Genomic DNA, 27,737 nt, shown 5'->3' on the forward strand with positions numbered 1-27,737 from the left:
TTTTGTCGTTCAACTACTAAACATTGAATGTCAATTACTGAGCATAGTTTGAGTGATTTATATTTTTTTTATAACTAGGAAAATTCCCGTGCGATGCACACAGATAAAAACAAAATAAATTAAAAAAAAACTATAATAATATGTATTCAATGTTTAAAATTCTTAATAAATTAAGAATAATATATTTAAATAAAAAATAGAACACTCTCATTCCACATTTTATTCACTTCAATAAAACAACTTATTTTCTCACATATTTCATCGTATATTTTTTCCGAATGAACATATCATCTCGTGACCTTACACTTTGTCAATCAAATATTTGATTCATATTTTTTAATACTTTGCATTGTCACGTCACACTTTGGTCAATCAAATATGTGATTCATATTTGTTTAACCACTTTCAATTGATACGGGCATATTATCTCTCGGCAAATCGCATATCAATCACACTTGATTATATGGTTATACTTGTTTTGTTAGGTTGCAAGTTTGAAACATACATATAACATTTTTAATTTTTATTTTTAATCATTTTAAGTTTATGGGCGAGTCAACCCACAATCCGACCCAAATATCCATTTACTCTCACATATACATCCAAAGTAACCACGGCTCTCGACCCGGCAATCCGGATAATTTAAAAATTAAGCATCATTATATATATATATAGATTAGTTAGTTAAAAAGTTGAATTTATATTGTTAAAATGTCCCGCGTTCATCAAATTTGGTGTTGAATTTAAAATATAAAGTGTTGTTAGCCTATTTGATTAAAGGGTTGTACTTCTTTTTTGTTAGGTTTCAAGTTCGAAACATACATATAACATTTTTAATTTTATTTTTAACTGTTTTAAATTTATGGGCAGGTCAACCCACAATCCGACCCAAGTATCCATTTACTCTCACATATATATCCAAATTAATCACAGCTCTCGATCCGGCAATTCAGACACTTTAAAAATGAAGCATCATTATATATATATATAGAGAGAGAGAGATTTAGTAGATAAGATCTCTAATAACTTATTTATTCTGATAATTATCTTTAAGAATTTTTTTTTGTGAATTAAAGAAGAACTAATATGACACCCCACAGTCATGGTCCCCCCGCTTAAACTCAAAGTGCTTCCAGATGGAATCGAACCCGTGACTTTTTGGTCTCTTAAGCCGACTCTTACCACTAGGCTACCTTGGTGGGGTAAAAATTTATTTCATCTTATGGGTATGGGGTGTTTAATATTTGGTATAAACCAAATATCCGACCGAATTCAAATTTATTCAAATCGGTTCGATTTTTGAATTTATTTAAAAAAATAAAAATTCGAAGAACCCAAACAAAAAACTCAAATAACCCGAAAACTGAACCGATGAACACTCGTCAAAATCCTCCATCTGAAATTTGGTAGTTAAATTAGTGACATTGATATTTTATTTATTTATTTATAAATGTCACGTAGATAATATGTTAATGATATTTAAAATTGTTAAGACAAAACCTTATTTTGTAAATATTTTATAATAAAGAGCTCCAAATTGACAGATTTGAAAGATGTTTGAAATCTTAATTTGTCACCAATAAAGAGTTCCAATTTGACAATTTACCCCATGTTTTAAGAGTAATGATATATGAAGTGACTCCCCACGTGTCTTCCACGCTAAAAAATGAGAAGAAATAAAAAAATCTTAAAATCGAAGTGCGCCATCAAGCCTCTTCGTATTCCTATTACCCACAAAACGATTGTGCGCCTATCGTCAAGAGATTCAAACTCTAGCCCCCTTCCCGTCGCTTGCGATTTCCATTTTCAATCTCTGTTTGACATTCTACATTCCGTTTTACATCAAGTTTTGTTATTCAATCTCAAAATGGTAAGAAATGTTCATTCTTCTAAACTACTTGAGACCTTCGTGTATTGAGTACATTGTGTGTTTAACTTGTGAACTTCTGTGATGTTTATAATTTAGATAAATAAATGGTGCTCTTTGATGCATTAAATAATAATGAAGCGAAAATGAGTAAGAACGAAGCAAAGAATAAACAAAATGAAGCAATGAAGAGTTAGAACGAGACAAGGAAGAGTGAGAATGAAGTGAACAAAGCGAAGAAGAGGAAGTTTTCTGACAATGTTAAAAGGTAAGAAACGTTTAAAACGTTTTAGACTATGAAATGAAATGTTAGAAATGTTAGAAATGTTAAAAATATTAGACTGTAAATGTTAGAACAATACAGTTCAGTTTATAAGATATTATATTTTAGTTTAAAACACATTACAATTCAGTTTAAAACACATTATAGTTCAATTTTAAAAATATTACATTTAAGTTTAAAACATATAGCAGTTCAGTTTAAATCACATTATATTTTGGTTTAAAATACATTATAATTCAGTTTTAAAAATATTATAGTTCAGTTTAAAACACATTACAGTTTAGTTTTAAAAAATGTTATAGTTCAGTTTATACAACATTACAGTTTAGTTTAAAACATATTAAAGTTCAGTTTTAAAAATATTACAATTTAGTTTAAAATACACTGGAGTTCAGTTTTAAATTATCACAGTTCAGTTTAAAACACATTACAATTAAGTTTTAAAAAATATTACAGTTCCGTTTAAAACACATTACAATTTAGTTTAAAACACATTACATTTCAGTTTTAAAAATATTATAGTTTAATTTAAAATACATTACAGTTCAGTTTTAAAAACAGTTTAGTTTAAAACACATTATATTTTAGTTTTAAATACATTACAAACTGTTTAAAATACATTTTATTTTAGTTTAAAATATTATAGTTCAGTTTAAAATACATTACAATAAATTAAAATTTATTATTTTTTTTTTCAGTTTCAAGGTATATAAAAGGAAGAAAGTGAAGAAGAATTTGTCAGACAAAATTGAAAGTAATAATTGTTATCTTCTCAAAACTTGATTGTAATTAATGTTCTCAAAACTAGATTGTCATCTTCTTTATTTTACAGTGTGAAGGTATCTATGAGGAAGTTTCTTCCATTCCCGCTTCTTCCATTCATTCAAGGAAACCACCTATTTTAAACATTCGAACTTCTCCAAATGGCCTTTATAAACACGTTTGACAACTTTTAGATGTTTAGAAGGAGGTTGTTAAGGCCATTGGTTTCGGCTTCCTCTTGTACTTGGGTATCTCAAAATTCCCTTTCAAACTATGTCGTCACCTCTTAGCAATTTCGATTTTAGAAGGAGTGCTATAATACTGAGTAACGGGGAGATACTAAAAATTGTTGAAAAAGACATTTAGTGCGTACTGAACCTCCCTAGAGGTGATGTCTAAATAACAAAGTTTAAAGGGCAGAAATTCGATGGAGTCGATTACCTCTAAATGCTGACGGTTTGGAGGAGAAGATGGATGGGGAATGATAATAGAGGAGCTCCTGCAACTCTATCGATGGGAGAGAGGATAATAGCAAACAAAAATGTGGATGACGACCTTAAACGCGACTTCGTTATATATGTCGTCTCTAACTTTCTATGGACAACAAAAAATGCACAGTGCAGGTAAACAAAGACTCTTGTTCTTAGAAACTGAAATGTGTTTTAACATGAAATGTATAGTCTTATAGACTGAAATATAAAGTCTTATAAACTGAAATGTAATATCTTATAAACTAAAATGTAATATCTTATAAACTAAAATGTAATGCCTTATAAACTGAATTGTAACGATTTTTTAAGACTGAACTATAATGAATTATCATATTTTCAACATTGCAGGTTCAAAATACTTAAATCATTAATGAATGTTGATAGAATAAAAGACCTGAACTGGTGCAAATTCACACTAAACAGACTTGTTGAAAGTGTGAAAAATGTAGGCGAACAAAGCCTCATATTACCATGGACCACTCACGTTCTTATTGGTAATTGATTTATTTATGCACATATCATAACATTGCTCCTTAATAGATACTTAACATTTTTTATTTATGCTACATGGACATGGTAGTAGGTTATACTGTAAAATAGAAATACAAGAGACAATTTTCCATTTTGTCATATTGGGATGACAAATTGGTATATGAGAGAAGACGAATAGAAGAGGGACTGGGAGGGTTCGGCCTAAGGAGAGTGGTTAATAGGATTCCACTCTCGGTTCTATATATTCCACTCCCAAATGAGATTCAGCCCAAGTATTTAAATTTGAGAGGGACTGATAGGGTTCAACCTGATTCCTCAAATTCAAGTAGTGTTGGTGTTGCATTAAAGAGAATGACAGATGCAACACTCCAGTTATTAAGGGCTAAAAAAGAGGTGACAATTGCAACACAAAACATAATGAAAAACTCAATATTATGTGAGGCACACAACATTATTTCATTTGTTGAATCGTGTGTCCATCTCTTCATTGACACATTATTATGGAGTGATATGCTGATAATATTTTTCTAGAGAGGCTTCATAAAGCAACTGTTGAAAGTGTTGACGATTAGGGTGACATTCTTGGGCCTCAACCATCCACACCAATTAAAACCCAACAAACACCTCCAATTGAGCCCCATAAAACTTCTTTTTCAATTCCTGAGCCCAAGAAAGATCTAATAATGCTTGAGCCTCTTTCTGTGGAAATGTCTAACCTTCTTGTAAAATCAGCTCCGACAAAGAAGAGAACTCTCCGTCCAAGGAGAAAACAACCCACGCTACCGACGAGGTTAAATCTCCATATATTACAAAAGGCCAGAAGATAAAACTAATGTCAATATGGTTGTTGCTCAAGAGAAGGATTTGCATGAGACCCTCTATACTAAAGCAACCACACGAGCCTAACATGTAGGATGTTGCGGGCAATGTTACAAGACAAACGATTATATGACAATATCATTAATGTATGGGCAATGGAATTGAACATGAATGCACAAAATCCCTCTTCCAACATATGTCATATCTTCTTCTCAACCTCACACAATGTAAGTTATAGTCTCTCTTATAAAATAATATCATATCTTTGTTGCACCTATGGTTTCTAACACATTCTTCATGATCCACAATTCTTCTTCCAATGTGAAGTCTCTATATAATGATGCATTAACCAATGAAGTGAAGTCATTCGGCATTACGCTTCAACATTTTGATCAAGCAGACCTTGTAAGTGTTCTTATAAATACTGCATTTCATGTGCCGTGCCTGAAACTAAATTGTCACTTCTTTATGTGCATATATTTTGCCTTTATGTGTAAGTAATCATTTTTACTTAGCCTTTTATAACAAAAACAAACATGAAATTGAAATTATTGACATTGGAAACTCTCGAAGGGTATTACCTCTAATGACAAATATGATCAGGTTCCGGAGATACTGAAGAAAGTTTATTGATTTCTTGCACTTCATAAAGTCTTCCATAGCTAATTTACTCTCCACCTATAAATTGGAGGTGTTATCGATGCCATGGAAAAATAATATATACAGTACTATATCGATTTTGGAGTGTATCTCATTCGACATATGGAGACCTATATGAGCAAAGACAATAATTACGAGTGTGTCATCACCTTAAAAAATTCAAAGAAAAAACTTCATTTGTTGAGGAGGCATTACATTTCCCGAATCATGCACTAAAAATGCAACAATCTCAAAAGTCATATTGCTTAATGTAACTATTTATTAATTAAACTTGAATACCATCATATTATATACACATCTATAATGTGAAGTTTATTAACCTGAAGTGGTATGTTTATTAACCTGAAATGCTATGTTTATTAAATCTAAAATGTTATGTTATTTAAACTGAAATGTAATGTCTTATAAACTGAACGGAAATTTTTTATATAAACTAAATTCAAATGTTATATAAACTTAACTGTAATGTTTTTTAAAACTGAACTATAATCTTATAAATTTATAATCTTATAAATTGAACTATAATGTCTTTATAAACTGAATTTTAATGTTTTTTAAAATTGAACTATAATGTATTTTAAATTGAAATATAATATTATTTTAACTGAAATGTAATGTCTTATAAACTAAATTGTAATTTCTTATAAACTTAAATATAATATCTTATAAACTAAGCTGTAATTTTATTTAAACTAAACTGTAACGTTTTTTAAAACTAAACCGTAATATTATTTAAACTAAACTTTAATGTTTTAAAACTGAATTATAATGTGTTTTAAATTGAAATATAAGTCTTATAAACTAAAATGTAAAGTATTATAAACTAAAATATAAAGTCTTATGAACTGAAATGTAAGTCTTATAAACAGAAATGTAATGTCTTATAAACTAAACTGTAACATTTTTTAAAATTGAACTATAATGTTATTTAAACTGAAATGTAATGTCTTTATAAACTGAACTTTAACCTTTTTAAAACTAAACTGAACTATAATGTGTTTTAAACTAAATTTTAATGCTATTTAAACTGAACTTTAACGTTTTTAAAACTGAACTATAATGTGTTTTAAACTGAAATATAAAGTCTTAAAAACTGAAATGTAAAGTCTTATAAACTGAAATGTAATGTCTTATAAATTGAACTGTAATGTCTTAAATAAATTGAACTGAAATATTATATAAACTGAACTGTAACATTTTTTAAAACTATAATCTTATAAACTGAAATGTAATTTTATAATATTTTACAAAGATCCAAATATATTACAACATACAACATGTTCATACAATTACTATCTTCGTTGAATGTTGTCCCCATAAATATTATTTTCGAGAAATAATTTATCGACTACATGGGAAAGTTGATAAGACAAAAGTTATGTGAAGGATAATTGAGTCGAGACTGGATCATTTCATTATTGTTGCGTTGATATTGAATTATGTATTATTGTTGTTGCTGTTATTAAATTTTCCTAATACAAAAAATGGAATTTGCCTGAAATGTAGCATTTATAACACTTTACAAATATCCTAATAACATCACAATGCATAAACTAACCTTATTTCGATCCCTTACAGCCGATTTGTTCATAACTTTTTCAATGCCAGATTGTTTCCGTTTTGTTGGTGGTTGACCTCGAGCCCTTACTCTCATGGGAGAGTAGATTTTTTTTTTGTGCAGAAGTTGTTAGTGTAGAAGTTGTTTGTGGAAAAGCTACTGGTGTAGGATTTATCGGTGTAGAAATTGATGTTTTTGAATATCCAATAATTTTTTTCCTTCATGTCTTTCACCACTTCAACCAAAATTGAAGTATTATGATTAAATTATGATATAAGCTATTGGAGCTCTTGCATCATTGGAGTTAGATAGTTATAATGATTTTTTTCATTGTTACACACATTAAAATTATAAATGTTAGTGATACTTTGATAACCTCTTTTCAAATATTTGCGCTAGCGGTCCAAAATATAATTCACAATCACTTTATTCACTTTCATTCTTCTTAAAACTTTCAAAATATGTATACACAAAAGCACTCTAAACTCAAACATTTGACATTGATAGTTTATAGAACTCTCCACCGGGGTGAAGTGTACATTGATTGAAATATCTTTCAAATATTCTCAAGCAGTTCCCATAATGGTCTCCACTACTCCAAATACAGTAGTTGTCACATCATCTTCAACTATGGAGGTGCCGCAAAACATCAACCCTTTTACTTCATTCTCGAACAACTTAAAAATGTTGTTATTATATACACTTTGAAATTTTCTTTCTAAAGCATAGCCACTAACAATTAGAATGTTGGAATTAAAATACTAAAAATTCAGTTTCTTTTCCTTCTCTATGTTCTTCTTCAACGCCCTGTCATATTGCTCAACAAATTGTTTTAGGGATATTTTCGAATGAAAAAAATTATAAAAAAAGTATTCATACTTTCAATTCTTTGTGATGTTGACATACCTGTCAGAAGTGTTATTTAACAAACACACGAATTCATTTGATCGTTCTACATGCAAGGAGTTCAACCAATAATTGTCTTTCAACTGAAACTCATTTATCATTTTTATCCAAATCTCTCTACATTGATCAACTGTGATTGAGTTATAGATAATGTTCTTCAATGTCCTTTTTATACTTTTATACTGAGCATGAGCACCCAATTTTGTAGGGAGTTTCTTCATGATATGCCAAAGACAATAACGATGATTAGTATTCGGAAACACATTTTCAATAGCAATGGACATTGATTGACATTAGTAAGTGATTATTGCCTTTGAAGCACGTTTGTGCATACATGTCAACCCTGCGCTAAAAGCCATATAAATGACTATAAATCCTCACTAGATAGTAAGCCACATCCTAGAAAAATAGATTATCCATGTTCATAGAGGTTTGTCAAATATGTTGTGTCAAAGGTGATGACATTCGAGAAGTACTCATAAGCAGTCGTGCATCTTCATCAGCCCAAAACACATTCCTTATCCGAGATTCTTCGTTTACATCATAAACATAAAAAATTTAAACATTTACTTTGCATTTGTAGAAATAATGACAAAGCACTTCGGCATCACCATTTTCTAACTTCAACCTAATAACTTCTAAAATATAGTTTCTACAAATTCTCTCATAAAAGTCAAATTATCATAACCCCTAGTTTCAACTATAAATGAATGAAATTTTTTTGCCAAAGTTATTCCAACTTCATCATTTAATTGCAATCTTCTCTTCGCAATAGGATCTAGAACCTTGTGAGATCTAAGATGTCTCGACTTTCCCGAGCTCAAAATATGGTTATGCTTAAGACAAGCACTAGTAATCTCAGTTGCACCTTCATTCCTAACAACAACGTTTATCTTAATCTTACAATTTGTCTTGGTGCAAGATCTAACTTATAAAATATTTTTCCATTTGAAATAATACACCACTTTTGGCACATGCAATGGAGAACCACTTTTGCTTGCCATCTTGACCCTTTCTTGCTAATAACTTACAAATGTCGAAATCCTTTGTTTGGGTATAATCCTTATAATACTCACGAAGCTCATTTTCGGAATGAAAAGTCATTTCAACCGTGAAGATTTGAACATTGAGATTGGATTATGATGGTTTATCCATGAAGCTAAAGAATAAGAGAGAAAATATGTTAACAAACATTACACTTTAGTTTATAACACGATACAGTTCAGTTTATTATTATAGTTCAGTTTATAAGACATTATAGTTCAGTTTTAATAACATTACTTTTTAGTTTAAATGACATTATATTTTAGTTTATCAGATATTACACTGTAGTTGAAAACACATTATAATTCAATTTTAAAAATGTTATAGTTCTGTTTAAAACATATTACAGTTCAGTTTTAAAAAACGTTAAAGTTTAATTTAAAACACATTATAATTCAGTTTTAAAAAATATTAAAGTTCACTTTAAAACACATTACAGTTCAGTTTAAAACATATTATAGTTTAGTTTTAAAAAACATCATAGTTTAATTTAAATAACATTACATTTTAGTTTAGAACACATTATAGTTCAGTTTAAAATACGTTATAGTTCAATTTAAATAATATTACAATTTAATTTATAAGACATTACAGTTCAGTTTATAAGACATTATAGTTCAATTTAAATGACATTACATTTTAGTTTATCATACATTACATTTTAATTTATCACACATTACATTTTAGTTGAAAACACATTACAGTTCAGTTTTAAAATAACGTTACAGTTCAATTTTAAAAAAAAATGTTACAGTTCAATTTAAAACACATTATAGTACAGTTTAAAATAATATTACATTTAAGTTTCCGACATGCCTGCCAAGGTCCGTAGAGCAACTTGTCTAATGGTCTGCCTTTACAAACTCGTTCAAGAACTCGAGGTTTGAGGAAGGGTATTCTTTTTCGCGAAAGTCTTCTTCGTGGTAGTCGTCTTCTTCGTTTTGGATTTTTCATAAATAAATAAATTTAGAACTCGGTCAAACTTTTTGATGTGAGTTGTTTTCGATAGGAGAAAGTTATGATTTGATCATAGAGAAGGCTATGATTTGTAGGCATGACATTTTAGCCTTGACGGGTCGGGTACCCAAAGGAACTGAACCTATCGATTCGGATAATTTATTTGCCTTTTAGTTTCGGGTAATTTCGGGTCAGAACCGATTGGGTTCGGGTACCCATCGATTCCGAACCGATATTTCAAATAATTTAAGTACCCAATTTTTTCGGAACAAATTTAAGTCCAATTTGGATTGAGTCCGATTCGGGTCCCGAAACCCAAAAAATTGTCATGTCTAATGATTTGATCAAAATAGGCGAGAGCCGCGCGCTTAATATTTTTGAGCTTATCATTACTTTTTTTAATTAGTAAAAGTAAATGTTTGATTTCTTTCTAAAGTTTAAGGGTTGATTTAAGTTAGGAGGAAAGTTGATACCTATTTAATAGGTTCTATATTGGGCATGTGATTAATAAAGTAAATAAAATAAAATTTTAATTTATACTATTACCGAAGAAATACACATAATTTGATTTTAAAAATGCTATGGAAATGAAAAAATATCTATAATATCCGAGTTTAATGAGATACAATTTGAAAGATTTTTGTAGGTTCTTTCAGAAAAGACAAAAAAAAAATAAATAAATAAAAAAAATTCTAAAATACATATTTTGGAGTTGACAGAAAAACTTTATGTTTCATGTAGAAACATATGAAATGGTATAATCTTAGATAAAAGCAGTAACTTTAAACACGAACTTTGAAGGTAAGATTTCATTAATTGAATGATACAACCAAATTATAACCCAAGAAGACACAAACAATTTGAAGAAATTAAGAAGTTGAAGAAATTAAGAAGTTACTATATATGTTGTATTGTCCGAGGAGGAGAATGTCTTTGATTAATATCCGAAAGCGGTTGGCTGGTAGTAGTAATGAGCTGAAGCTGCCTTCTTCTTCGATTGACCATCCTTTTCTTTCTAAATCTACATCAAACAAGATCTCTTGAAGAAACGATCGATGTCTGGCTTGGCTTGGTTGATTTAAAAGGTCAACACTTCCACCCACAGCTCGATCTGCTTGCAGTTGAACCTTATAATTGAGCAAAAAGAATTTCATTCCAAGTATCTGGAATCCCAGGCAAGCACCAATGCAAACAATCCTGCATGCCAGGCGTCGCTCTAATGCTGTAACGCGACATATGTCCTTCATCTCTCAGCTGTGATAATCCCGTTATGTCCAACAGCTGGACGCTCGTGCCCTTCACTGCCCCTGCACCAACAACGTCATCCGACTCCTCTTTCAACACCTCCAACCCTCTCGACATAGGGGTTGTACTGTCACAAGTCCCTCCCGTGTTCCAATCTCCGTTGAAGAAATGCCTTGGCGAAAGAGCCCGATAAAATCCTCTCATCCCCGGATACTTGGGTAGCTGCGAGTTTACCCAATTCACTATGCTGTAAACAGTATAATTTTTGGCTCCCTCAATCGTGGCCAATCTCGAATTTTTGATGGGAGAACCGTTTACATGCATTACCCAACGGTTTGCCTTAAGCTTCCCTCTGTTCCAATGATGCCCGGTATTGAGAACCACAACCTGAAACCTGTCGATAAAACGCTTCAAGAATGCCGGTGGTCGATCAAGATGCATCGCGTATTCGGTCAGAGGATTTGTTGGATCAAGCGGTTCCAAATCGCAAAGACTCGCTGACCAGTAGAAGAGAACGGTAGTGTTGGTGGTAGGGAAGCGGTATGCCCATCCGTCTGGACGTACAGCACCACGAGCCTTAACAAGTCCATACTCCGTTCCTGCATCTTCAACACGAAACAAATCCTCTTCACCGCCTGTGATCATACACATCAGTGACTGGAACTGCTGTCTACCCAAAGAATCACCAATGAAAGCAAGAGTCTTATCTCGCATCCTAGAAAAAGGAACACCAAAATCGAGTAGGGGTTAAGTCATTGCTCTTAAAACAGGAACAGAACAGAACAGAACGAATTAACCAAACTTTTCAAGAAGCAAAATCAGCCTACTGCATGTTGAGGAGGAAACAAAATGAACTTTCTTTCTAAATTAAAACTATGAAAGAAAACAAACCTATACCTTTCTAGGAATTTGGACCCACTGAATTCTTCCATCTTACAGTTTTTAGGCTGCCATCTAAACTTCTCATATTCAAAATCAGTCCTCTGAGTGAGACGGCAAGCCCACATTCCCGACAGCCACTGCTTGCAACCAGAGCCAGAGTAAAGAGGCCGGTTATCATCAACTACCCATTTTCCTACTGCATAGTTACATACTGGAGAAGAAAGAAAGAAAGAAAGAACAAATCTGTAAATTCACAAACTATAATGACCAGCCAACTGCATTACTTAAACATGTCTAAACAAGCAATTCTAATAAATAGAAATGTCAGTTTACCTGCAGGTGAAATGTTCTCATTCTCTTTAACAAAGGAGGCTATAATATTTGTGGATTCTGGTGCAGCTGCTTCTTGTTCTTCTTCTCCTTTGGTGATATTTGTATACATTGTCGTTTCTGCAATGTAAGAGTTACTCGGTAGCTGAGATGGATGCTGCAATAGGAGATTGGGTTTAACAAAGTAAATGCAGAAAATATCAAACTACTACTACTACTACTACTCACTTTTCTCGACAACATCGGATACAACACCTTCATCAGAGCTTTTGGCAATTGTTTTGTCCTTATGAAGTGAAGTTACAGTTAAGCCTGTCTCAACTTCCATGGCAGATGCATTATTATGTGGTTCTGAAGAAGCAATAACAATCTCTGCGACAACAACATTAAGGTAGACATAGACATAGGTCATGATTCATGATTGATGAAGATGATATAATACCAGAATGACAAGTTATAATGGAAAATATGAGGAGGCAAACCAGGAGAAAGCTGCACAACAACGTTTTGAGGTGGAATTATGGAGCTAAGAAGGAATGATTTGTCGCATGCCCAAATAACAAGGGTTGTACATACAAGAGCCAAGAGTACGAGAGAGAGTTGAGTTCCCTTCAGGCCATAAAAGCCTCCTCCTCCTCCTCCTCCTCCTCCTTTCATCCTTAATGCATGTACAAAAGAATATCTGTCTTCCGATAAGTAACTGCAACAATTGAATTCGTGGATCTAATATTTAAAGCGTATGAAGCTGCTAAATCTGGATCACCAGCCAAATCAAGAGATCAAAATCGAGAGAGAGAGCGAATCTATTATGTTCTAAGTATAGTGGTTTGAGTTTGTAGAAACGTTACCTAGATCAGAATTGACAGGATTCGGATTCCGAGATGCAATTGGTAGAAGAACCAAGGATGGAAATAAAACAATGCGGCGCTCGAATCTAGTTAAAGAAGACGATAGATAAAAGAAGTTATTTCTCCTGTGTTGAGAAGTGAGAATTGAAAAAGCGAATGAAATCACCACCGCCGCAAAAGAAGAAGATGAAGATGAAGCTTATATATATAATACGCGTTTCCGTGAGCCGGCGAATGCAATTGTTTGTTGACGGAGATGTTGACGACATTAAATCAAATACAATCTGTCTGTTATCCTGCAATATAGGGGATTTTTTTAACTATATATATAATGGTTGCGTAAATATATATCATATTTTACACTTTATCTCTTCAACCGACTCTATTAATTAGAAACAATTCTATTTTTATTCATAATTTTTATAAATTAAAGTGTTGGATTTTAGTATTTTTAAATTTGTGAGATAAAAATGGAAATTTTTATTTTATTTTATTTTATTTGTGAAGTTAACGTAATCTTTGACATTTATAACGTATATTTTAACTTAATTTAAAAATTACTGTAATCACTAAGTTATCTTAATGAATTAAAATTTTAAAAAATAAATTATTTTTTTTATTAGAGGTATCAATAACTATAATATATTTACATAGTAAAGTAAATTAATGAAAGGAATATTTATAATTAAGTATAATATAATTTAAATAATATTTATTTTAATTTCAATAATAATTATTATTAATTTTTTTAAATTTTTTAAATTTTAAAATTAATAAAAGAAAACAAATTACTGAAAAAAAATAATAAAAAATTAATTAAAAAATATATTTTTTTATTACTTTTACTTTATTTATATATATTTTACATCAAATACCATTCTAAAATTAAAAATATATATATATATATATATATTACAAATTTAATATATATATATATATATATATAATAATAATAAATTTATATATCTAACAAATGTATATAATTTAAAAAACATAATGAAATAATAAAGAAAATATATAATAGCATTAAAATTTAAAGTAACCCATACATAAAATAGGGAAAATTTGATCAAATAACCCTGATAGGTTAATTATAAAAAAATCTACTCCGGATAATGTTTGAAAATATGACTTTTTAAGAAGTAAAATGTCTCCAGTGCCCTTAACGGGACTTTTTAGGGATTTGGAAGGTGAAACCCTCCCATTACTTCTTTTCATATTCTCAGCCAACTATATATTTGCGTTGACACAGTTAATCCTTTATTTTGGCCATTTTTAAAAATGTTCTTTAGTTTATTTTCTTTATAAGATTTTAGATATTTATAATACAAATTATTTTTTTAACTTATTTTTTTTAGTTTTAAAATAAAATGTTATAATGTTTTTTTTAAATGTATAATTAAATCATTAGATTGTATTATAGTTGAGATTTTATCTACTTTATTTTATATTTTATAATTTTACGTTATATTTTATAAATAAAATTTTATAATTGTATTATCCTTGAATTGATACATTCATATTTTTTTTATTAATAAGGTTTATTTTAATATAATATATTTATTTATTTAATGTATTATTAAATTATTTTATTGTGTATGAATTGTTGATATATAATTAATTTTATGGTTAAATATGTAAAGTTAATAAATATATAGATAATATTAATAAGGTTAAAAAGTTAGTGTAAGAGCATCTCCAACTGATCAGCAAAACTCATCCCATACTTATTTTTATCCTCCAACCGAACAGCAAACCAAAACCTAAAATGCGTTACTTCATTTTCTCTCTCCAAAAACTCCATATATGCGTTCATACTGTTCATGAACGCATAATTTAATCAAATTTGTGTAACAGGTCTTTCAAGTTTATTAACATTTTAATTTTATACTTTAAGTCTATTAATATTTTAATTTTGATATTTAACTTTTTATATTATTTATTTTAAACATTTAATTCAATCCTTTAACTTTAATTTAAATACATATTTATTTTTATTTTTATATAAAATTAAGAAATACAAAATACATTACAGTTTATCATATATAACTTTTTTTTTAATTTGTGTATTATAAATTTTGAATTTTTAATAAATTTTTATAATTAATTTATAATCAAATTTAAAATAATGAGATGATATTAAAAAATTGTGGTATAATTTATAAAATTGTAAAATATATGGGGTGATATTAAAAAGTTATAAAAGTTGATATAAAAATTATATTATAAGAATATTCTTTTGGGTTTGAGAATGAGTTTTTCGGTTGGAGAAGAATTACTGTTTGATGTGACATTTACACCAAAATGAGTTTGAAAATGGATTTTTCGGTTGGAGATGGTCTAAGAAATGATTTTTAAGTTTAGAAATGAGTTTTTGGGTTGGAGATGAATTAGTGTTTGATGTGACATTTACTGTTTACTGCATTTTGGGTTTGAAAATGAGTTTGTGGGTTGGAGATGGTCTAAACACTAATAGCCCCACGACTCTCCAACTTCTTAATCTCCCATTCTTTCAGTTCATCTTCTCTCTCCCTAAACCCTCTTCCCCATCCCCACAATTCTCCAACAATTCACGTTCAACATCATTAGAAAGATTATAAAAAAGAAGGTTAGTTACATTCTCCCTGAATCTCTCTTTCACATTCTAAATCTTTCTTTTGCATTCTCTCTTCCCGTGATGCGAACTGTAAAGTTCGTGACGCAAAATGTATTTCGCGTCACAAGAAATGTATTTCACGTCACGTGAAATATGTATAAATTTGACGCAAATAGGGTCGATTGATCGGTCAATTACATTTTTCCTGTTTCTTCGTCCATGTAGGCTTTAGCTTGACTTGGATTAGGAAAGGAAAGACAAGACTCTGGAGAGGACATGACTGAGAAGCATTTGAATATTAATAAGTGTTTTCACTCATCCTCTTTACTCAAGACAAATGAAAAGTATTAACAATGTGTTTGATTGGTAGTGGTGTTGTTGATAGAAATAAAAGAGGATCCACATGTGGTGGTGATAAGTTTAAACCCAATGGAATTCATTTCTCATATGTTGTAGTACTTTTCAAGAAATAATCAAGAAACCATATAATCTTGTTTGGAGTTTTAGTTTTTTTTTTCCATCATGTTTTATGGGCTAGTGGAAAATTCTTGTGTACGACCCTTTAGATGCTTGGTTATGTTGGTTGCCTAAGGTTAATTAGTTTTTCTCCCAATCTTTGTCATTTTAGATTCATAACTCCTTTAGATCCACTATCTGAAGACTATAAATGGTTGGTTTGTTAAAAAAATTTAAAACATCATGAGAAAAAAAATAAAACTCGTGAGGAACATTATAAAAATTGTGATAAACATTACAGTAAGGACAAAAAAAAAAGTGTTGATGAACATTACAGTAAAAATCGTAATATATATTTCGCATCACGCACAGGGTAATATAGTCATTTCACATACACAAAAGATCATTTTGACAAATATTATCAACGTTATGTCATCTTTCTAATAAGACCTATTATTAAGGTCATTTGGTCAAATTTTTCGTTATGAGAATATGAAAACTAATTTAAAATTTTATTTTCTCAATTTCTTTCTTTTTCTCTTTCACCCTCACGTTCCATTTTCTTCCCCTCTCTTTTTATAATTTTTTTTTTTAAATCTTAAATTTATTTATATTTATTTTATACTTAATTAATCCGTATAGATCTTATTAATATTTTTTTTCAATAAACATATATCAATCATTCTTCGCTACATAATATTTCTTTATTAGTATTTTTTGTTTCACTAAATTTTAAAATTTATTAATATTTTTATTTTTATTTTTTCTTACTTAAGTTAGAAAGAAAATAAAAATTTATTATTAGTGTACATTCTCATCTTTCATTTCTATCTTTAATTTCTTTTATTCCTCACACAAAACTAAATAAAATAATCAAAAATTGCAAATAAATTCTATACAAATGTATTGCAGTAATAAAATATAATAAAACAAAATCTATAGTTACAGTAATAAAAATGCAAAATTAAAAAAAAAAAATCCTTATACCTACTAGAATAAATTTTATACATTCTATAATAAATCTTATACCATAAACCCTAAATTATATACCTTGTAACCCTAGAAAAATCCATTGAGCTCAGAGAAGCTCGAAGTTCAAAAATTTTAACATCGATTTGCGTGTCAAAAATATTTTTAAAATAAAACATTATTTTAAAATATTTTAAATAATCTTTGACAGCTTTTAAAATTAATTATAAAAACAATTAATTTGGGTTCAAGTTTAAACAATTTTCAGATTTGTTAAAATTAAATTAAATTTGATTTTAAAAAAATTCGTGTTAAATTAATTAAAAATAATTAATTTAAAAGATTATTTATTTAAAATATAGTTAACAATTGATTTTTAAAAATCAATAAAAAGATATACGTGTACAAATGTATTTTTAGCTAGAGTTTCTTTCGACTCGTAGTTTGGTGAACTCGGGAAAGAGTTTTCGTGCTTCATCTTTCGTACCCATTTTAAAAACGATCTCTACTTATAAATTTAACTTTTAAAAATTGGTTGTATAACGTTATATTTGTAACCGATTATGATAGGATCGGCGTAATCGATAGAGACGAGAGTCTGGCTATTGATGGCGGCTTAGGAAAAATGGTTTGATAGAAATCCTGTTAGAGATTTAAATCACTTTCTATTCTGCACAAACCCTTGCAAACTCTTGAACGATTCAAGTGCGGAAATGTTTGCTCAGGTTTGAAGCTAAGAACCAAGAATAAGAAGATGACAGTAAGAAAAAGACACAACAGTTTATTTATGGATGTTTGGAGCTAACTCTCCTACGTCACCCTTTCTTCCAACCACCGGAAGGATTCACTATACTTTCGAATCAAATACAGTTGCACGAATAGCTCATTGTTGAACAGAACAAACTCTGTTCAACTTACAATATGATGAAGAATATCACTCAGCTAAAACAATGCTTTGATAAAACTCTCTCTTGATTAAAAACTTTTCATTTTCTTTAATATTTTCAGTATCATCTTTTCTTCAATATTTTCAGTATTATGATGATGTTGGTGATGATTTTAGTGGGACTGGTGATGTTGAGTGGTTTGAGCGTCTTTGAGAATAATTAATAGTTGTTATCTATTCTAATTGGGTTAATCCATAATTTAAAAGTTTGTATTTATTTTAATTGTACAGTCCCTAATAGAGACAATGAACCTATTATAATTCTGAAATAGTATTTTGAATTTTAATATTTTTTTTAACTATTATTTTATAAATAATTTAATAAATTTTTGCTATTTTTATATTATTTTATTATTATATGAAACTCACTAGTTTTGAATCAATAATCTAGTAATTTAGTTCCTACCTCAAATTGATGTTCAAAATTATGATTTAAGCACAATAATAAGAGCTAACATGAAAAACATCTAATTTTTTAATTATTATATTAAATCGACATGTTGTTAACATCTTTTTCAATATTTCTACAACTTAATTTGACATGTTGCTAACATCTTACTTTTTTTAATTATTATATTAATTCCCGACAGTTCTAAGTAATTGGTATATTATTATATATACATGTCGTGCCTACTTGATGCGTCAACTCATCATAAGTTTTGTAGGCATATATAATTACTGAAATTAATATATATATATATATAGTTATGAAACTTCGTATATTAAGTAAATTAGAATGAGCACGCTAAATAATATGAAATATAATTATACGAAACTAATACGAATTTGGACGAGTAATTAAGAAAAATATTAAGAAAAAATATTACATTAAAATTGTGACTTTCTAATTTAATTCAATATTTTGTTATCTAATTATTAAAAAATATGTCAAAACTTACTTTTTATTCACTAGTTTTATTTAAAATTATTTTGTTATTTTTTTAAGCTTTCCCAAAATCATATAATTGAAAACATCCATTTATGGGCGGATCAACTCACAATCCGACCCAAATATTCATTTACTCTCACATATATATATATATCCAAATTATCTCGACCCGACAATCTGAACATTTTTAAAATTAAGTATCATTATATATAATTATATATATATATATATAAGCTATTATAAATAAATAAAAAATTTATAATAAGAGTGTAAATAAATCTCAAAGTACCTTTTACAATTTTTACATTCTTTAGACAAATATGATCTAATAAAGGGATTACAATGGCGGATTGATAATAATTTATTAAAGTGGTCTTCTTATGTTTGGCATCTTGGAAGTGCCGTGCATGATCTTATCTCCATAATTATTATACAATATTTTATTTACTTTTTATAAAAGCATTTCATTTTAATTAATTTTTTTTTCATTTGCTTCATGATCATGGATGAGGCAGAACTAATATTATTATTTTTTTAATGTATTTTAAATAAATTACACTTTTTTTTTATAAATATTATTTGTAGTGTGAACTCATGATTCAAAGATAACAAAAAAAAATGAACTCACTTCTTAGTATGCTATTAGTTTCACACTGTAAAAAAATATAATAAATTTAATAAAATCTTTTATCAATACCAATATCAAATAAATATATATAAATATATATTTTTTCTAATTTAGCGATAAAAAGACGTGATATCCTAGGTTTAAGTCTGTCAAGCAATAATTTTTGTTGTTAATAATTAAATATGTTTATAGGTTTGAGTACTTATCTAATAGAACTATTAAATGTATACAATTTAAATGGTGGAATCTCTATCGTTTTAAGATGACATGAGTTAATATAATAAAAAAATGAAACTTGAGTTTACAAAAGCAAACAAGTAAGCGCGTGAATTAAAAAACATAAACGAAAAGGTTTTTGATTGAATAATAGATGGTGAATGAATCTACGAGAAACGACAACCTTTTTCATTCTTCTTCTTCTTCTACTAAATGATCATTACCAAACGAATCAAAGTTCTTCTCTTTTCTGCAATCAAACGAAAGGCATCCTCCACCCATATATGCATTAAATATACCCACCCTTCTTCTTCTTATTCTCCATACACGCTTCTCTTACGCGGGGCGGGCAGGCACAGAGAGAGAGAGAAAACCCAAGATCCTTGTTGTAAATCGCACGCGTATTCAATTCTATTGAATCCATAACATCAATCCATACCATACCCAGAAGCAGGTTTTGCTTCTTACACTTTGGCCTAGGTCAAATTGGAGACAGAGCTCCTGGTCACATCTCTGTTCATTGTAACTTGTAAGTGTCCATAACTCATCTTACCTCTGAAAAAGTGCATGAATGTTATCTGTCCTTCATATGCCCTCTTCAGATCACGCTGGCTTTTAGCATCATCTCCCGTTGAACACCAATTTTTTTATTTTTTATATCTTTCTAAATTAGGGCTATTAAGAAGGATCTCGAGAAGATGGATGAAGCAAGTGGGTTTTACGCTTTAAATCGCCCTCGTTTGCGAAGAATTTTCAGACGAATTTCTGCATTTTCTCTAGTGGTGTTCATTTTCTTCTTTTCTGAAATGAGTGGGAAATCATCTTCTTCTGGTCGGATTGAAGTAGTTAGGCGGCATGTTATGGAAGTTAATGCTAATTTAAACGATTCTACAGTTGATGCTGTTCACGGGTCAGGCGAGAATAACTTGAATCTAATTAAACCCCCCACGTTTTGTCCAGGAATATATAACCACCAAGGGTATGAAAGTCAATGTGATTACTTGATTAACAGTTCACAGTGTGCTGATTCTGGCGGTTTCTTCAATTACATTGCTTTCTTCTATTGTGATTGCGAGAAAAACAAGGCTTTGGGTTACATGGTGCTTGTCCTTTGGTTAGTGGCCCTGTTTTATCTACTTGGAAATACTGCCACTGAATACTTCTGTTGCTGCCTTGAGAAGTTATCAAATCTATTGAATCTGAGACCGACAGTTGCAGGCGTAACTTTGCTTCCTCTTGGAAATGGAGCCCCTGATGTTTTCGCCAGCATTGCAGCTTTCATGGGGACAGAAGCAGGGGATGTTGGTCTCAACAGTGTTTTGGGCGGTGCCATGTTCGTGTTGAGTGTCGTCGTGGGTACTATTGCTATCTGCTCGGCTGGGAACTCTGGTAGAATTAGCAAGAGATGTTTCTTCAGAGACGTCACTTTCTTCCTATTTACGCTTGTTGCACTCGTTGTGATTCTCGTAGCAGGGGAGGTGAATTTCGGAGGCGCGATCGCTTACTTTTCGATTTACGTTGTTTACGCTTTGTCCGTGGCTGCAAACGAGATCATAAGGAGAAAGGGATATAAGCAAGATTCGGAGTCTCTAGTTTCGATACCTCTGCTTGCCCATGCAGATGAGAATGGCGGCGTTCCCCTTCTGGGAACAAGGCTTCCCCATTGGGTTTGGAATTCGCATGTGGGCATTTATACAAACGAAGAGGGTTCAGGGGACGCGTCTACACCGAAGGCCATGTGGGGTTGGAGCAATGAGGAGACGGTTGGGGATGGGGATGATTGGTTCAAGTTTTGTTGGTGGGTGTTGGAATTGCCGTTGGCTCTTCCAAGAAGGGTAACGATCCCGATAGTGGAGGAAGAGAGGTGGTCTAAAGGGTATGCGGTCGCCAGTGCTTTCTTTGCACCGATGCTCTTAGCGACCTTGTGGAACTCTCGACAAAACAGTGTCGATTTTTTCAGCAAAGAAGTTGTGTATGTAATGGGTGCAACGGTGGGTATTATATTGGGAGTTGTAGCGATTATTTACACGAAAAGGGAAGGTCCGCCGACGAAGTTTGTGTTTCCTTGGGTTTTGGGAGGTTTTTTTATGAGTATAGTTTGGTTCTACATAATAGCAAACGAGCTGGTGGCACTGCTGGTGGGGTTAGGGGTGATATTTGGAATAAAGCCGTCCATCTTGGGATTAACGGTGTTGGCGTGGGGAAACTCGATGGGTGATCTGATGTCGAATTTGGCGTTGGCGATGAACGGTGGGGATGGCTTGCAAATGGCGATGTCGGGGTGCTATGCTGGGCCCATGTTCAACACGCTGGTGGGTTTGGGAATCTCGATGGTGCTAGGGGCATGGTCCAAGATACCGGGCTCGTACATTGTTCCCAAGGACAATAGCTTGTATTTCACAATCGGGTTTATTGCGTTGAGCCTGGTTTGGTCAATGGTAGCTTTACCCAGAAATGGGATGCGCCCAGGCAAGCTGTTGGGAGTGGGTCTTATAACACTTTACTTTACATTTCTTTCTGTTAGACTTTTGACTGCTCTAAGTTCTATGTCAACAGACGGTTCTTAACACCAAATCTTATGTAAATCCTGCTTGTATGTAGTAGTAATTGTTAACCCATAGCTCATATGGATGGATCGAGAAGTTTGCCAATTAATCTATAGCTATCTTGCATTGAATCCAACATATATATGGGAAATGACTCACCTCCCAAGAATGGAGATAAAGTAATTTCAAGTATTAACATTTACTATTTACCACCTCGATCGTATATTGGTTTGGTGGTTGTTGATGACTTCACGTGAAAACACTTACTCATGCTCAGAACCTTTGCCCCACACAATTAACTTAACTACTATTGACTTGTCAATTTTATATATATATATATATAACCCAATTATATTTAATTATTAGACCCTGCCTGCCTGGCTACCTACTACTAAGTACAAATACATTATTATCTTTAACTAGAATCATGTACTTTTGTTTTTATTTTAATTTACATATAAGCTATTTAATATTATAAAAGTGCACAGTAATGCACGAATGCACAGTGTCAGCTCTCTGTGTGGCTTGTGGCTTGGCTTCTTCGGTCCCTGCCAAAGCTTGGTCTTCTTTTTAACCCCGACGTGTAAGTGTAAAGTGCTAGCTAGGGTATAATTTTAACCGCACTAGGAAAATAATAAGAGAAGAACAGAACAGAGAAGTGCAGAGCGCCATTATTCACATTACATACAAAAATTTGCAGGCTCCATTATCATTATCATCATCATCATCATGCCTTTCCTAAAACCTTGCCTTTGTTTTTTCCTTTGGATAAAACCCAGCCCTTATGCTCATTTTGGGTTTACTCGAAGCCTTTTCGAATTCTCAACTAAATCCTTTTGTCTAACTTAAATGGGTCTCTCTCTCTCTCTCTCATTTATAACACCCCCTATACATCCTTTCAACTGCCCCTATCTCTCATTTTGAATGCATTCCGACCGACCCTTGGCAAGAGAAAGAGAAGCACCTGCTACTAACAAGTAGTACTGCAGCTTCTGTTCAGTCATTTGTCATTGCTATCAATTACTCTACCATTTTGGTACTGTTACGTTAACTCGAGGCGTGAATATACCTCTTTCGGAGCTTCTACTGTTTTATATACATTCTACTTTGAATGTTGTGTAATTACTTACCAATTGCTACTTAGAAGGAAATATTCAATCTAGCTATGACAGCTGCGTCTGGTGGTTCTTCGCCGGTGCTGTCACTGCCACCTCCTCGACCCAAGTCTCCGCCAGCATACCCAGATTTGTACGGGAAACGACGGGAACTGCTAAAGGCGCAGATGTTGGAAAGAGATGGTGTTTATCTGGAGGTCAGTTCAATTTTATATACCCATATGGTTTAATCTGCTTGCTTTTGCTTTCATGTTAATTTCATATAGTATTGTTTGATCATCTGTGGTGGTGAGTAGGAAGAGTTGAAATTTGTGGGAGGGCTCCAGCCTGCATCACTTGGCTGCAAAGAGTATGCTGCTCTCTGTTTTGATTTGATTTGATTTGATTATAGTATTTGTTTATATGTATATATATATTGGTTATTTGTTTTTTTTTAGGGTTGTTGAATTCGTGACGGCTAACTCGGATCCTCTAATGCCCATGTAAGATTGTTTGTTACAAATTACATGGATCTCCTTCCATTAATGTAGTTTAATTTCATTTGGGTATTTCTTAATTTCTTCTCTCGGAGTACAGAAGCCAAAGGAGAAGTGGGAGGAGGCGTTGTCGGTTCTTGAAGTGGCTACGGTATATATAATATTGTTTAAAATTCTGGGTTTTGTCTATAAAAGAAGATGTTAATTGTAATAGTCAAAATAAGCATTGTTTTGGGCATGCATGCAGAGGGGCTATCTGTTTCGATTTGTGGTGCATTCCCTGTTCATGCCGATGTAGAATGCCTGAGTGCTGCTGCTATTGTGGAATGCCTTGGTCGTGCGGGTGTTTATCCCCCCCTGGCCTGCTGCGAAAATTGGATTGCTGGTCCCAATGCTGCAGTAATTGCGACTGTAACATGCCATCATCATCAACATCCTGCAAGAATGGCTGTTATTCTAAATGTTGCACTAGTCTTAGTCTTATAATTCCTTCTCTCAAGTGTCCATCGTTGTTGTCATGTAAATGGACGTGCTGCAGCTGTTGTTGTTACCTCCCCAAGTGTCCCAAGCTCAATTTCAATAACTGCTGCTGCTGTAAGAAGATCATGTGTTGGAACCCTTTCTCCTCATGTTGTTGTTTTTGCTCTTAGAAGAAATTAAGTAGGGGGGTAGGGTTTGTTGTTTTGTGTGTGGATGCTTTAATGTTGGAATTTTGTGATTGTTTAATTAATGTGAGTGATTTGGGGATTAAAACTTCCAATTTTAGTGTCATTTTTGAAAAGATTTTCAAATAAACCAATGCCAACATGATTCAATTCAACAATGGCTTTTACATTTATATTTAAGTTAAGCAAACTTGATTCCATATTTAAATCCATGCATGCATTGTTTTTTTTCTTCTTGTTTATAATAAGATCAAGGCGTCTTCTTGTCTTGTGTTCCAACTTGCATGGCCCATGCACCAGCAGCAGCCTCACTAGCTACTCACCGTGACAGATTTGTCCAGGCATAAGATATCTGGCTCTTCACCTCGTGCTGAGCATTCTTCCAAGACAAAGATCCAAAAGCAGTCGCCCCCATTGTCCCATTCTTGGACAACGACACAAAAGTAACTGTGTACCTCATCTTATCCCCAACCTTCTTGAACACTAGCCTCGTCGGCTTCACCGTCACCGCCACCAGCTTCTCCGCCCCGGCCTCAACCGAAACCGTGTACACAGATCCGGCTGCGCCCACATTGGTTAACTCCCGAGTGTACCTCACCGGCCTGGAATTCCCCTGAAATAAAACAGAGAACGATGGGTAGTTGAGCTGTCCGGGGTCACGGAATTTTCTTGAACAAGACACGTTATGCTTCACGATGGTCTCAATTTGGGCAACGGCGTAGCCGAGGGAGCAGAGGAAGGTTATGTAGTCCGACGAGGATATGTCGTAAACCAGGCCAGGGGATAGGGCATTTCGAGGGTCCACGTGGCCCGCACCGTACACGTGTGGGGTGGATATGGAGCCGTCCGCCGCGTCTTTTAGAGGGGAATTGGTGTTGTCTTTAGTGTAGGCTGTCGTCATGAGGGCTGACTTTATCGCGCTTGGGCTCCATTGGGGATGAGCCGCTTTCAGTAGTGCTGCAAGCCCGCTTATGTGAGGGCAAGACATCGATGTTCCTGTTGTAAACATCATATCAATCTATGCATTCTCATTAATTATATCAATTGATTTGAAATACTAACCCGACATTATGTTGAATGGAGTCCTCCTTGTATCCTGTTCAAGTCCTGTGGGTCCTAACGCATCAGACCAAGCAGCCAGTATGTTCACCCCTGGTCCTATTACATCCGGTTTCAATATCTGAGGTGTCACTAGATTCGGACCCCTAGAACTGAAAGCCGCCACCACCGGTGATGGCCGGACATTCAACACCGTCCCTCCAAAGCTAAGCGCAGCCCTCGGTTTCCCTTCCGTCCTTACGTATTCCCTTATCTGATCTCCTACTTTCTTACCCACCGCCACGGCCGGCAGCAAATGGCTATCCGCCACCAACTCCTCGCCGCTAGCCGCCGTGTTCGCCAATATCATCCCCACACCTCCGGCCTGTTTTACAACCAAACCCTTATCCACACGAGAGTTGCCTCCCCTGTCGCATAGAACCACCTTCCCGCGTACCAATTCAGGTTCAAGCGAACCGGGCATGCACAAATTGCTTGAACTGCTGCTGTTTATGTAAACTAACTCGACCGATTTGTTTCCCATCCCTTGTCCACTGTAGAGTGATACGCCGGTGAAGCGTTTCCCATCGCCGAGTACGGCATAAGCCGGAAAATCCCGATCTATGGTTCCGGCTCCAACGGTCATTATCCATGGAGCCACGTTGGAAAGAGTTGCCCGTCCTGGACCACTATTACCCGCAGAGCAAGATACAAAAATACCCTTCTCCATAGCCGTAAATGACCCGATCGCAACCGTGTCCCGATAATACGGCCCGGATCCACCACCAAGGGACATAGATAACACATCCACACCATCTGTAATGGCACGATCCATACCCGCGAGAATATCGGACCCAAAACAACCGGTGCTCCAACATACTTTATACGCAGCCACACGCGCGGCCGTCGCCATCCCACGCGCTATCCCGCTAGCATAACCGAATAGACTGGCATTCCCGACATGGACACCGGCTGCCGTGCTGGCCGTATGTGTCCCGTGACCGTCCACATCTCGTGGCGTTGGATTCTCCTTATTCTTGACCGTTGGATCATTTCCAACCGCCATATGGTATCCTTTTGAGAAACTTTTAGCACCGATTAACTTCTTGTTACATAGAGAAGCGCTGAAATCAACCCCTGATTCGCATTCTCCCTTCCACCTCGCCGGTACCGAGGGCATATCGGAATCGTCAAAACTTTTGGATTCCGGCCAGATCCCAGTATCCAAAACACCGATTATAACATCATGGGATGCCTGGTTTAAGTCTTGAATGTTATGTCCTTCCCAGAGTCCCAATTGATTTTCCAAACCCAGAAACTCAGGTGTGCGGGTGGTGTGAAGAGTGTAAATAGATTCTTCATAGACATCGACAACTAAATCTGATTGGCGAAGTGATTCGACCTGGTCTGGTTCAAGTGAAGCGGCAAATCCATTGAAGGCCGTGGTGTAAGTGTAGAGTAGAGAGTCGGAATCTGAATCATCAGAAACAGAAGAAGCAGAGGAAGCTGTGAGAGATTGGAGATGGGCAGAGTACCAATCGTGATGGGTAGTATAAGTAGAAGGTTTTTTATCATGTTTCATATGAACAATGTACGTTTGTTTTATGGAAACAGCCAGAAATGGAAGAAATATAGTGGTCATGAAACTTAAACAACAGAACCATAACCCAGTATTCCTCCCCATGGCTAGTAAACAAATTGAAGAAACGAGAGAAAATGTATAATGGGATCAAGATGTGCTTCTTATATATATAGTTAGATAGATATTAATTTAGAGAAATTTATTAGGGATTGTTTTGTTTTGAAAATAACATTTTTTAGTTGTAAAGAAGATAAAATGAAGTCATCAAACATTCAATATTGTTGACATATCAAATTAATTAAAGATTTTAACTTTTATATATTTTTTTGGTTAAGGAAAGAGGATTAAGTACAATTTTAGTTAAAGAAGGGTGAGAAATATTTGAAGGCACGTTAAAGTTGCCGCACAAAGCAAGATTTATTTTACTTTAAAGTGTAAATTCAACCACCAATTCTTACCCAAAAATAAAAG

At 32.9% G+C, this 27,737-nt stretch overlaps 4 protein-coding genes across 7 annotated transcripts; 2 read left to right on the forward strand and 2 right to left on the reverse strand.

Annotated features, from left to right (window-relative positions):
* Positions 1-10,620: 10,620 nt before the first annotated feature.
* On the reverse strand, positions 10,621-13,373 carry LOC124940215 (protein trichome birefringence-like 16). Of its 4 annotated transcripts, XM_047480704.1 has the most exons (7): positions 13,314-13,330; positions 13,145-13,230; positions 12,779-12,996; positions 12,525-12,668; positions 12,300-12,416; positions 11,982-12,177; positions 10,621-11,799 (listed from the first exon to the last, which is right to left on the reverse strand). In XM_047480704.1, exons 3-7 carry the CDS (start codon positions 12,951-12,953, stop codon positions 10,968-10,970), a joined length of 1,464 nt encoding a protein of 487 aa, XP_047336660.1. In that variant the 5' UTR covers positions 12,954-12,996; positions 13,145-13,230; positions 13,314-13,330; the 3' UTR covers positions 10,621-10,967. The 4 variants fall into 4 exon arrangements, with proteins under 4 accessions (XP_047336660.1, XP_047336658.1, XP_047336659.1 ...); XM_047480702.1 differs by having other exon boundaries at positions 13,145-13,373; XM_047480703.1 differs by having other exon boundaries at positions 12,779-13,050; positions 13,145-13,373.
* A 6,643-nt stretch (positions 13,374-20,016) lies between these two features.
* On the forward strand, positions 20,017-22,583 carry LOC124937434 (cation/calcium exchanger 4-like). Its single transcript, XM_047477697.1, has 2 exons — positions 20,017-20,373; positions 20,518-22,583. The coding sequence occupies exon 2, from the start codon at positions 20,543-20,545 to the stop codon at positions 22,409-22,411; it is 1,869 nt and encodes a 622-aa protein (XP_047333653.1). The 5' UTR covers positions 20,017-20,373; positions 20,518-20,542; the 3' UTR covers positions 22,412-22,583.
* A 531-nt stretch (positions 22,584-23,114) lies between these two features.
* LOC124937689 (guanine nucleotide-binding protein subunit gamma 3-like) lies at positions 23,115-24,699 on the forward strand. Its single transcript, XM_047477993.1, has 5 exons — positions 23,115-23,702; positions 23,802-23,854; positions 23,943-23,987; positions 24,082-24,132; positions 24,229-24,699. Exons 1-5 carry the CDS (start codon positions 23,556-23,558, stop codon positions 24,629-24,631), a joined length of 699 nt encoding a protein of 232 aa, XP_047333949.1. The 5' UTR covers positions 23,115-23,555; the 3' UTR covers positions 24,632-24,699.
* An 85-nt stretch (positions 24,700-24,784) lies between these two features.
* LOC124937688 (subtilisin-like protease SBT1.8) lies at positions 24,785-27,395 on the reverse strand. The gene is made up of 2 exons (XM_047477992.1): positions 25,709-27,395; positions 24,785-25,642 (listed from the first exon to the last, which is right to left on the reverse strand). The coding sequence occupies exons 1-2, from the start codon at positions 27,366-27,368 to the stop codon at positions 24,966-24,968; spliced, it is 2,337 nt and encodes a 778-aa protein (XP_047333948.1). The 5' UTR covers positions 27,369-27,395; the 3' UTR covers positions 24,785-24,965.
* Positions 27,396-27,737: the final 342 nt, after the last annotated feature.

Source organism: Impatiens glandulifera, chromosome 5 (assembly GCF_907164915.1).
Source record: "Impatiens glandulifera chromosome 5, dImpGla2.1, whole genome shotgun sequence".
In the NCBI taxonomy this organism is placed as follows: domain Eukaryota; kingdom Viridiplantae; phylum Streptophyta; class Magnoliopsida; order Ericales; family Balsaminaceae; genus Impatiens; species Impatiens glandulifera.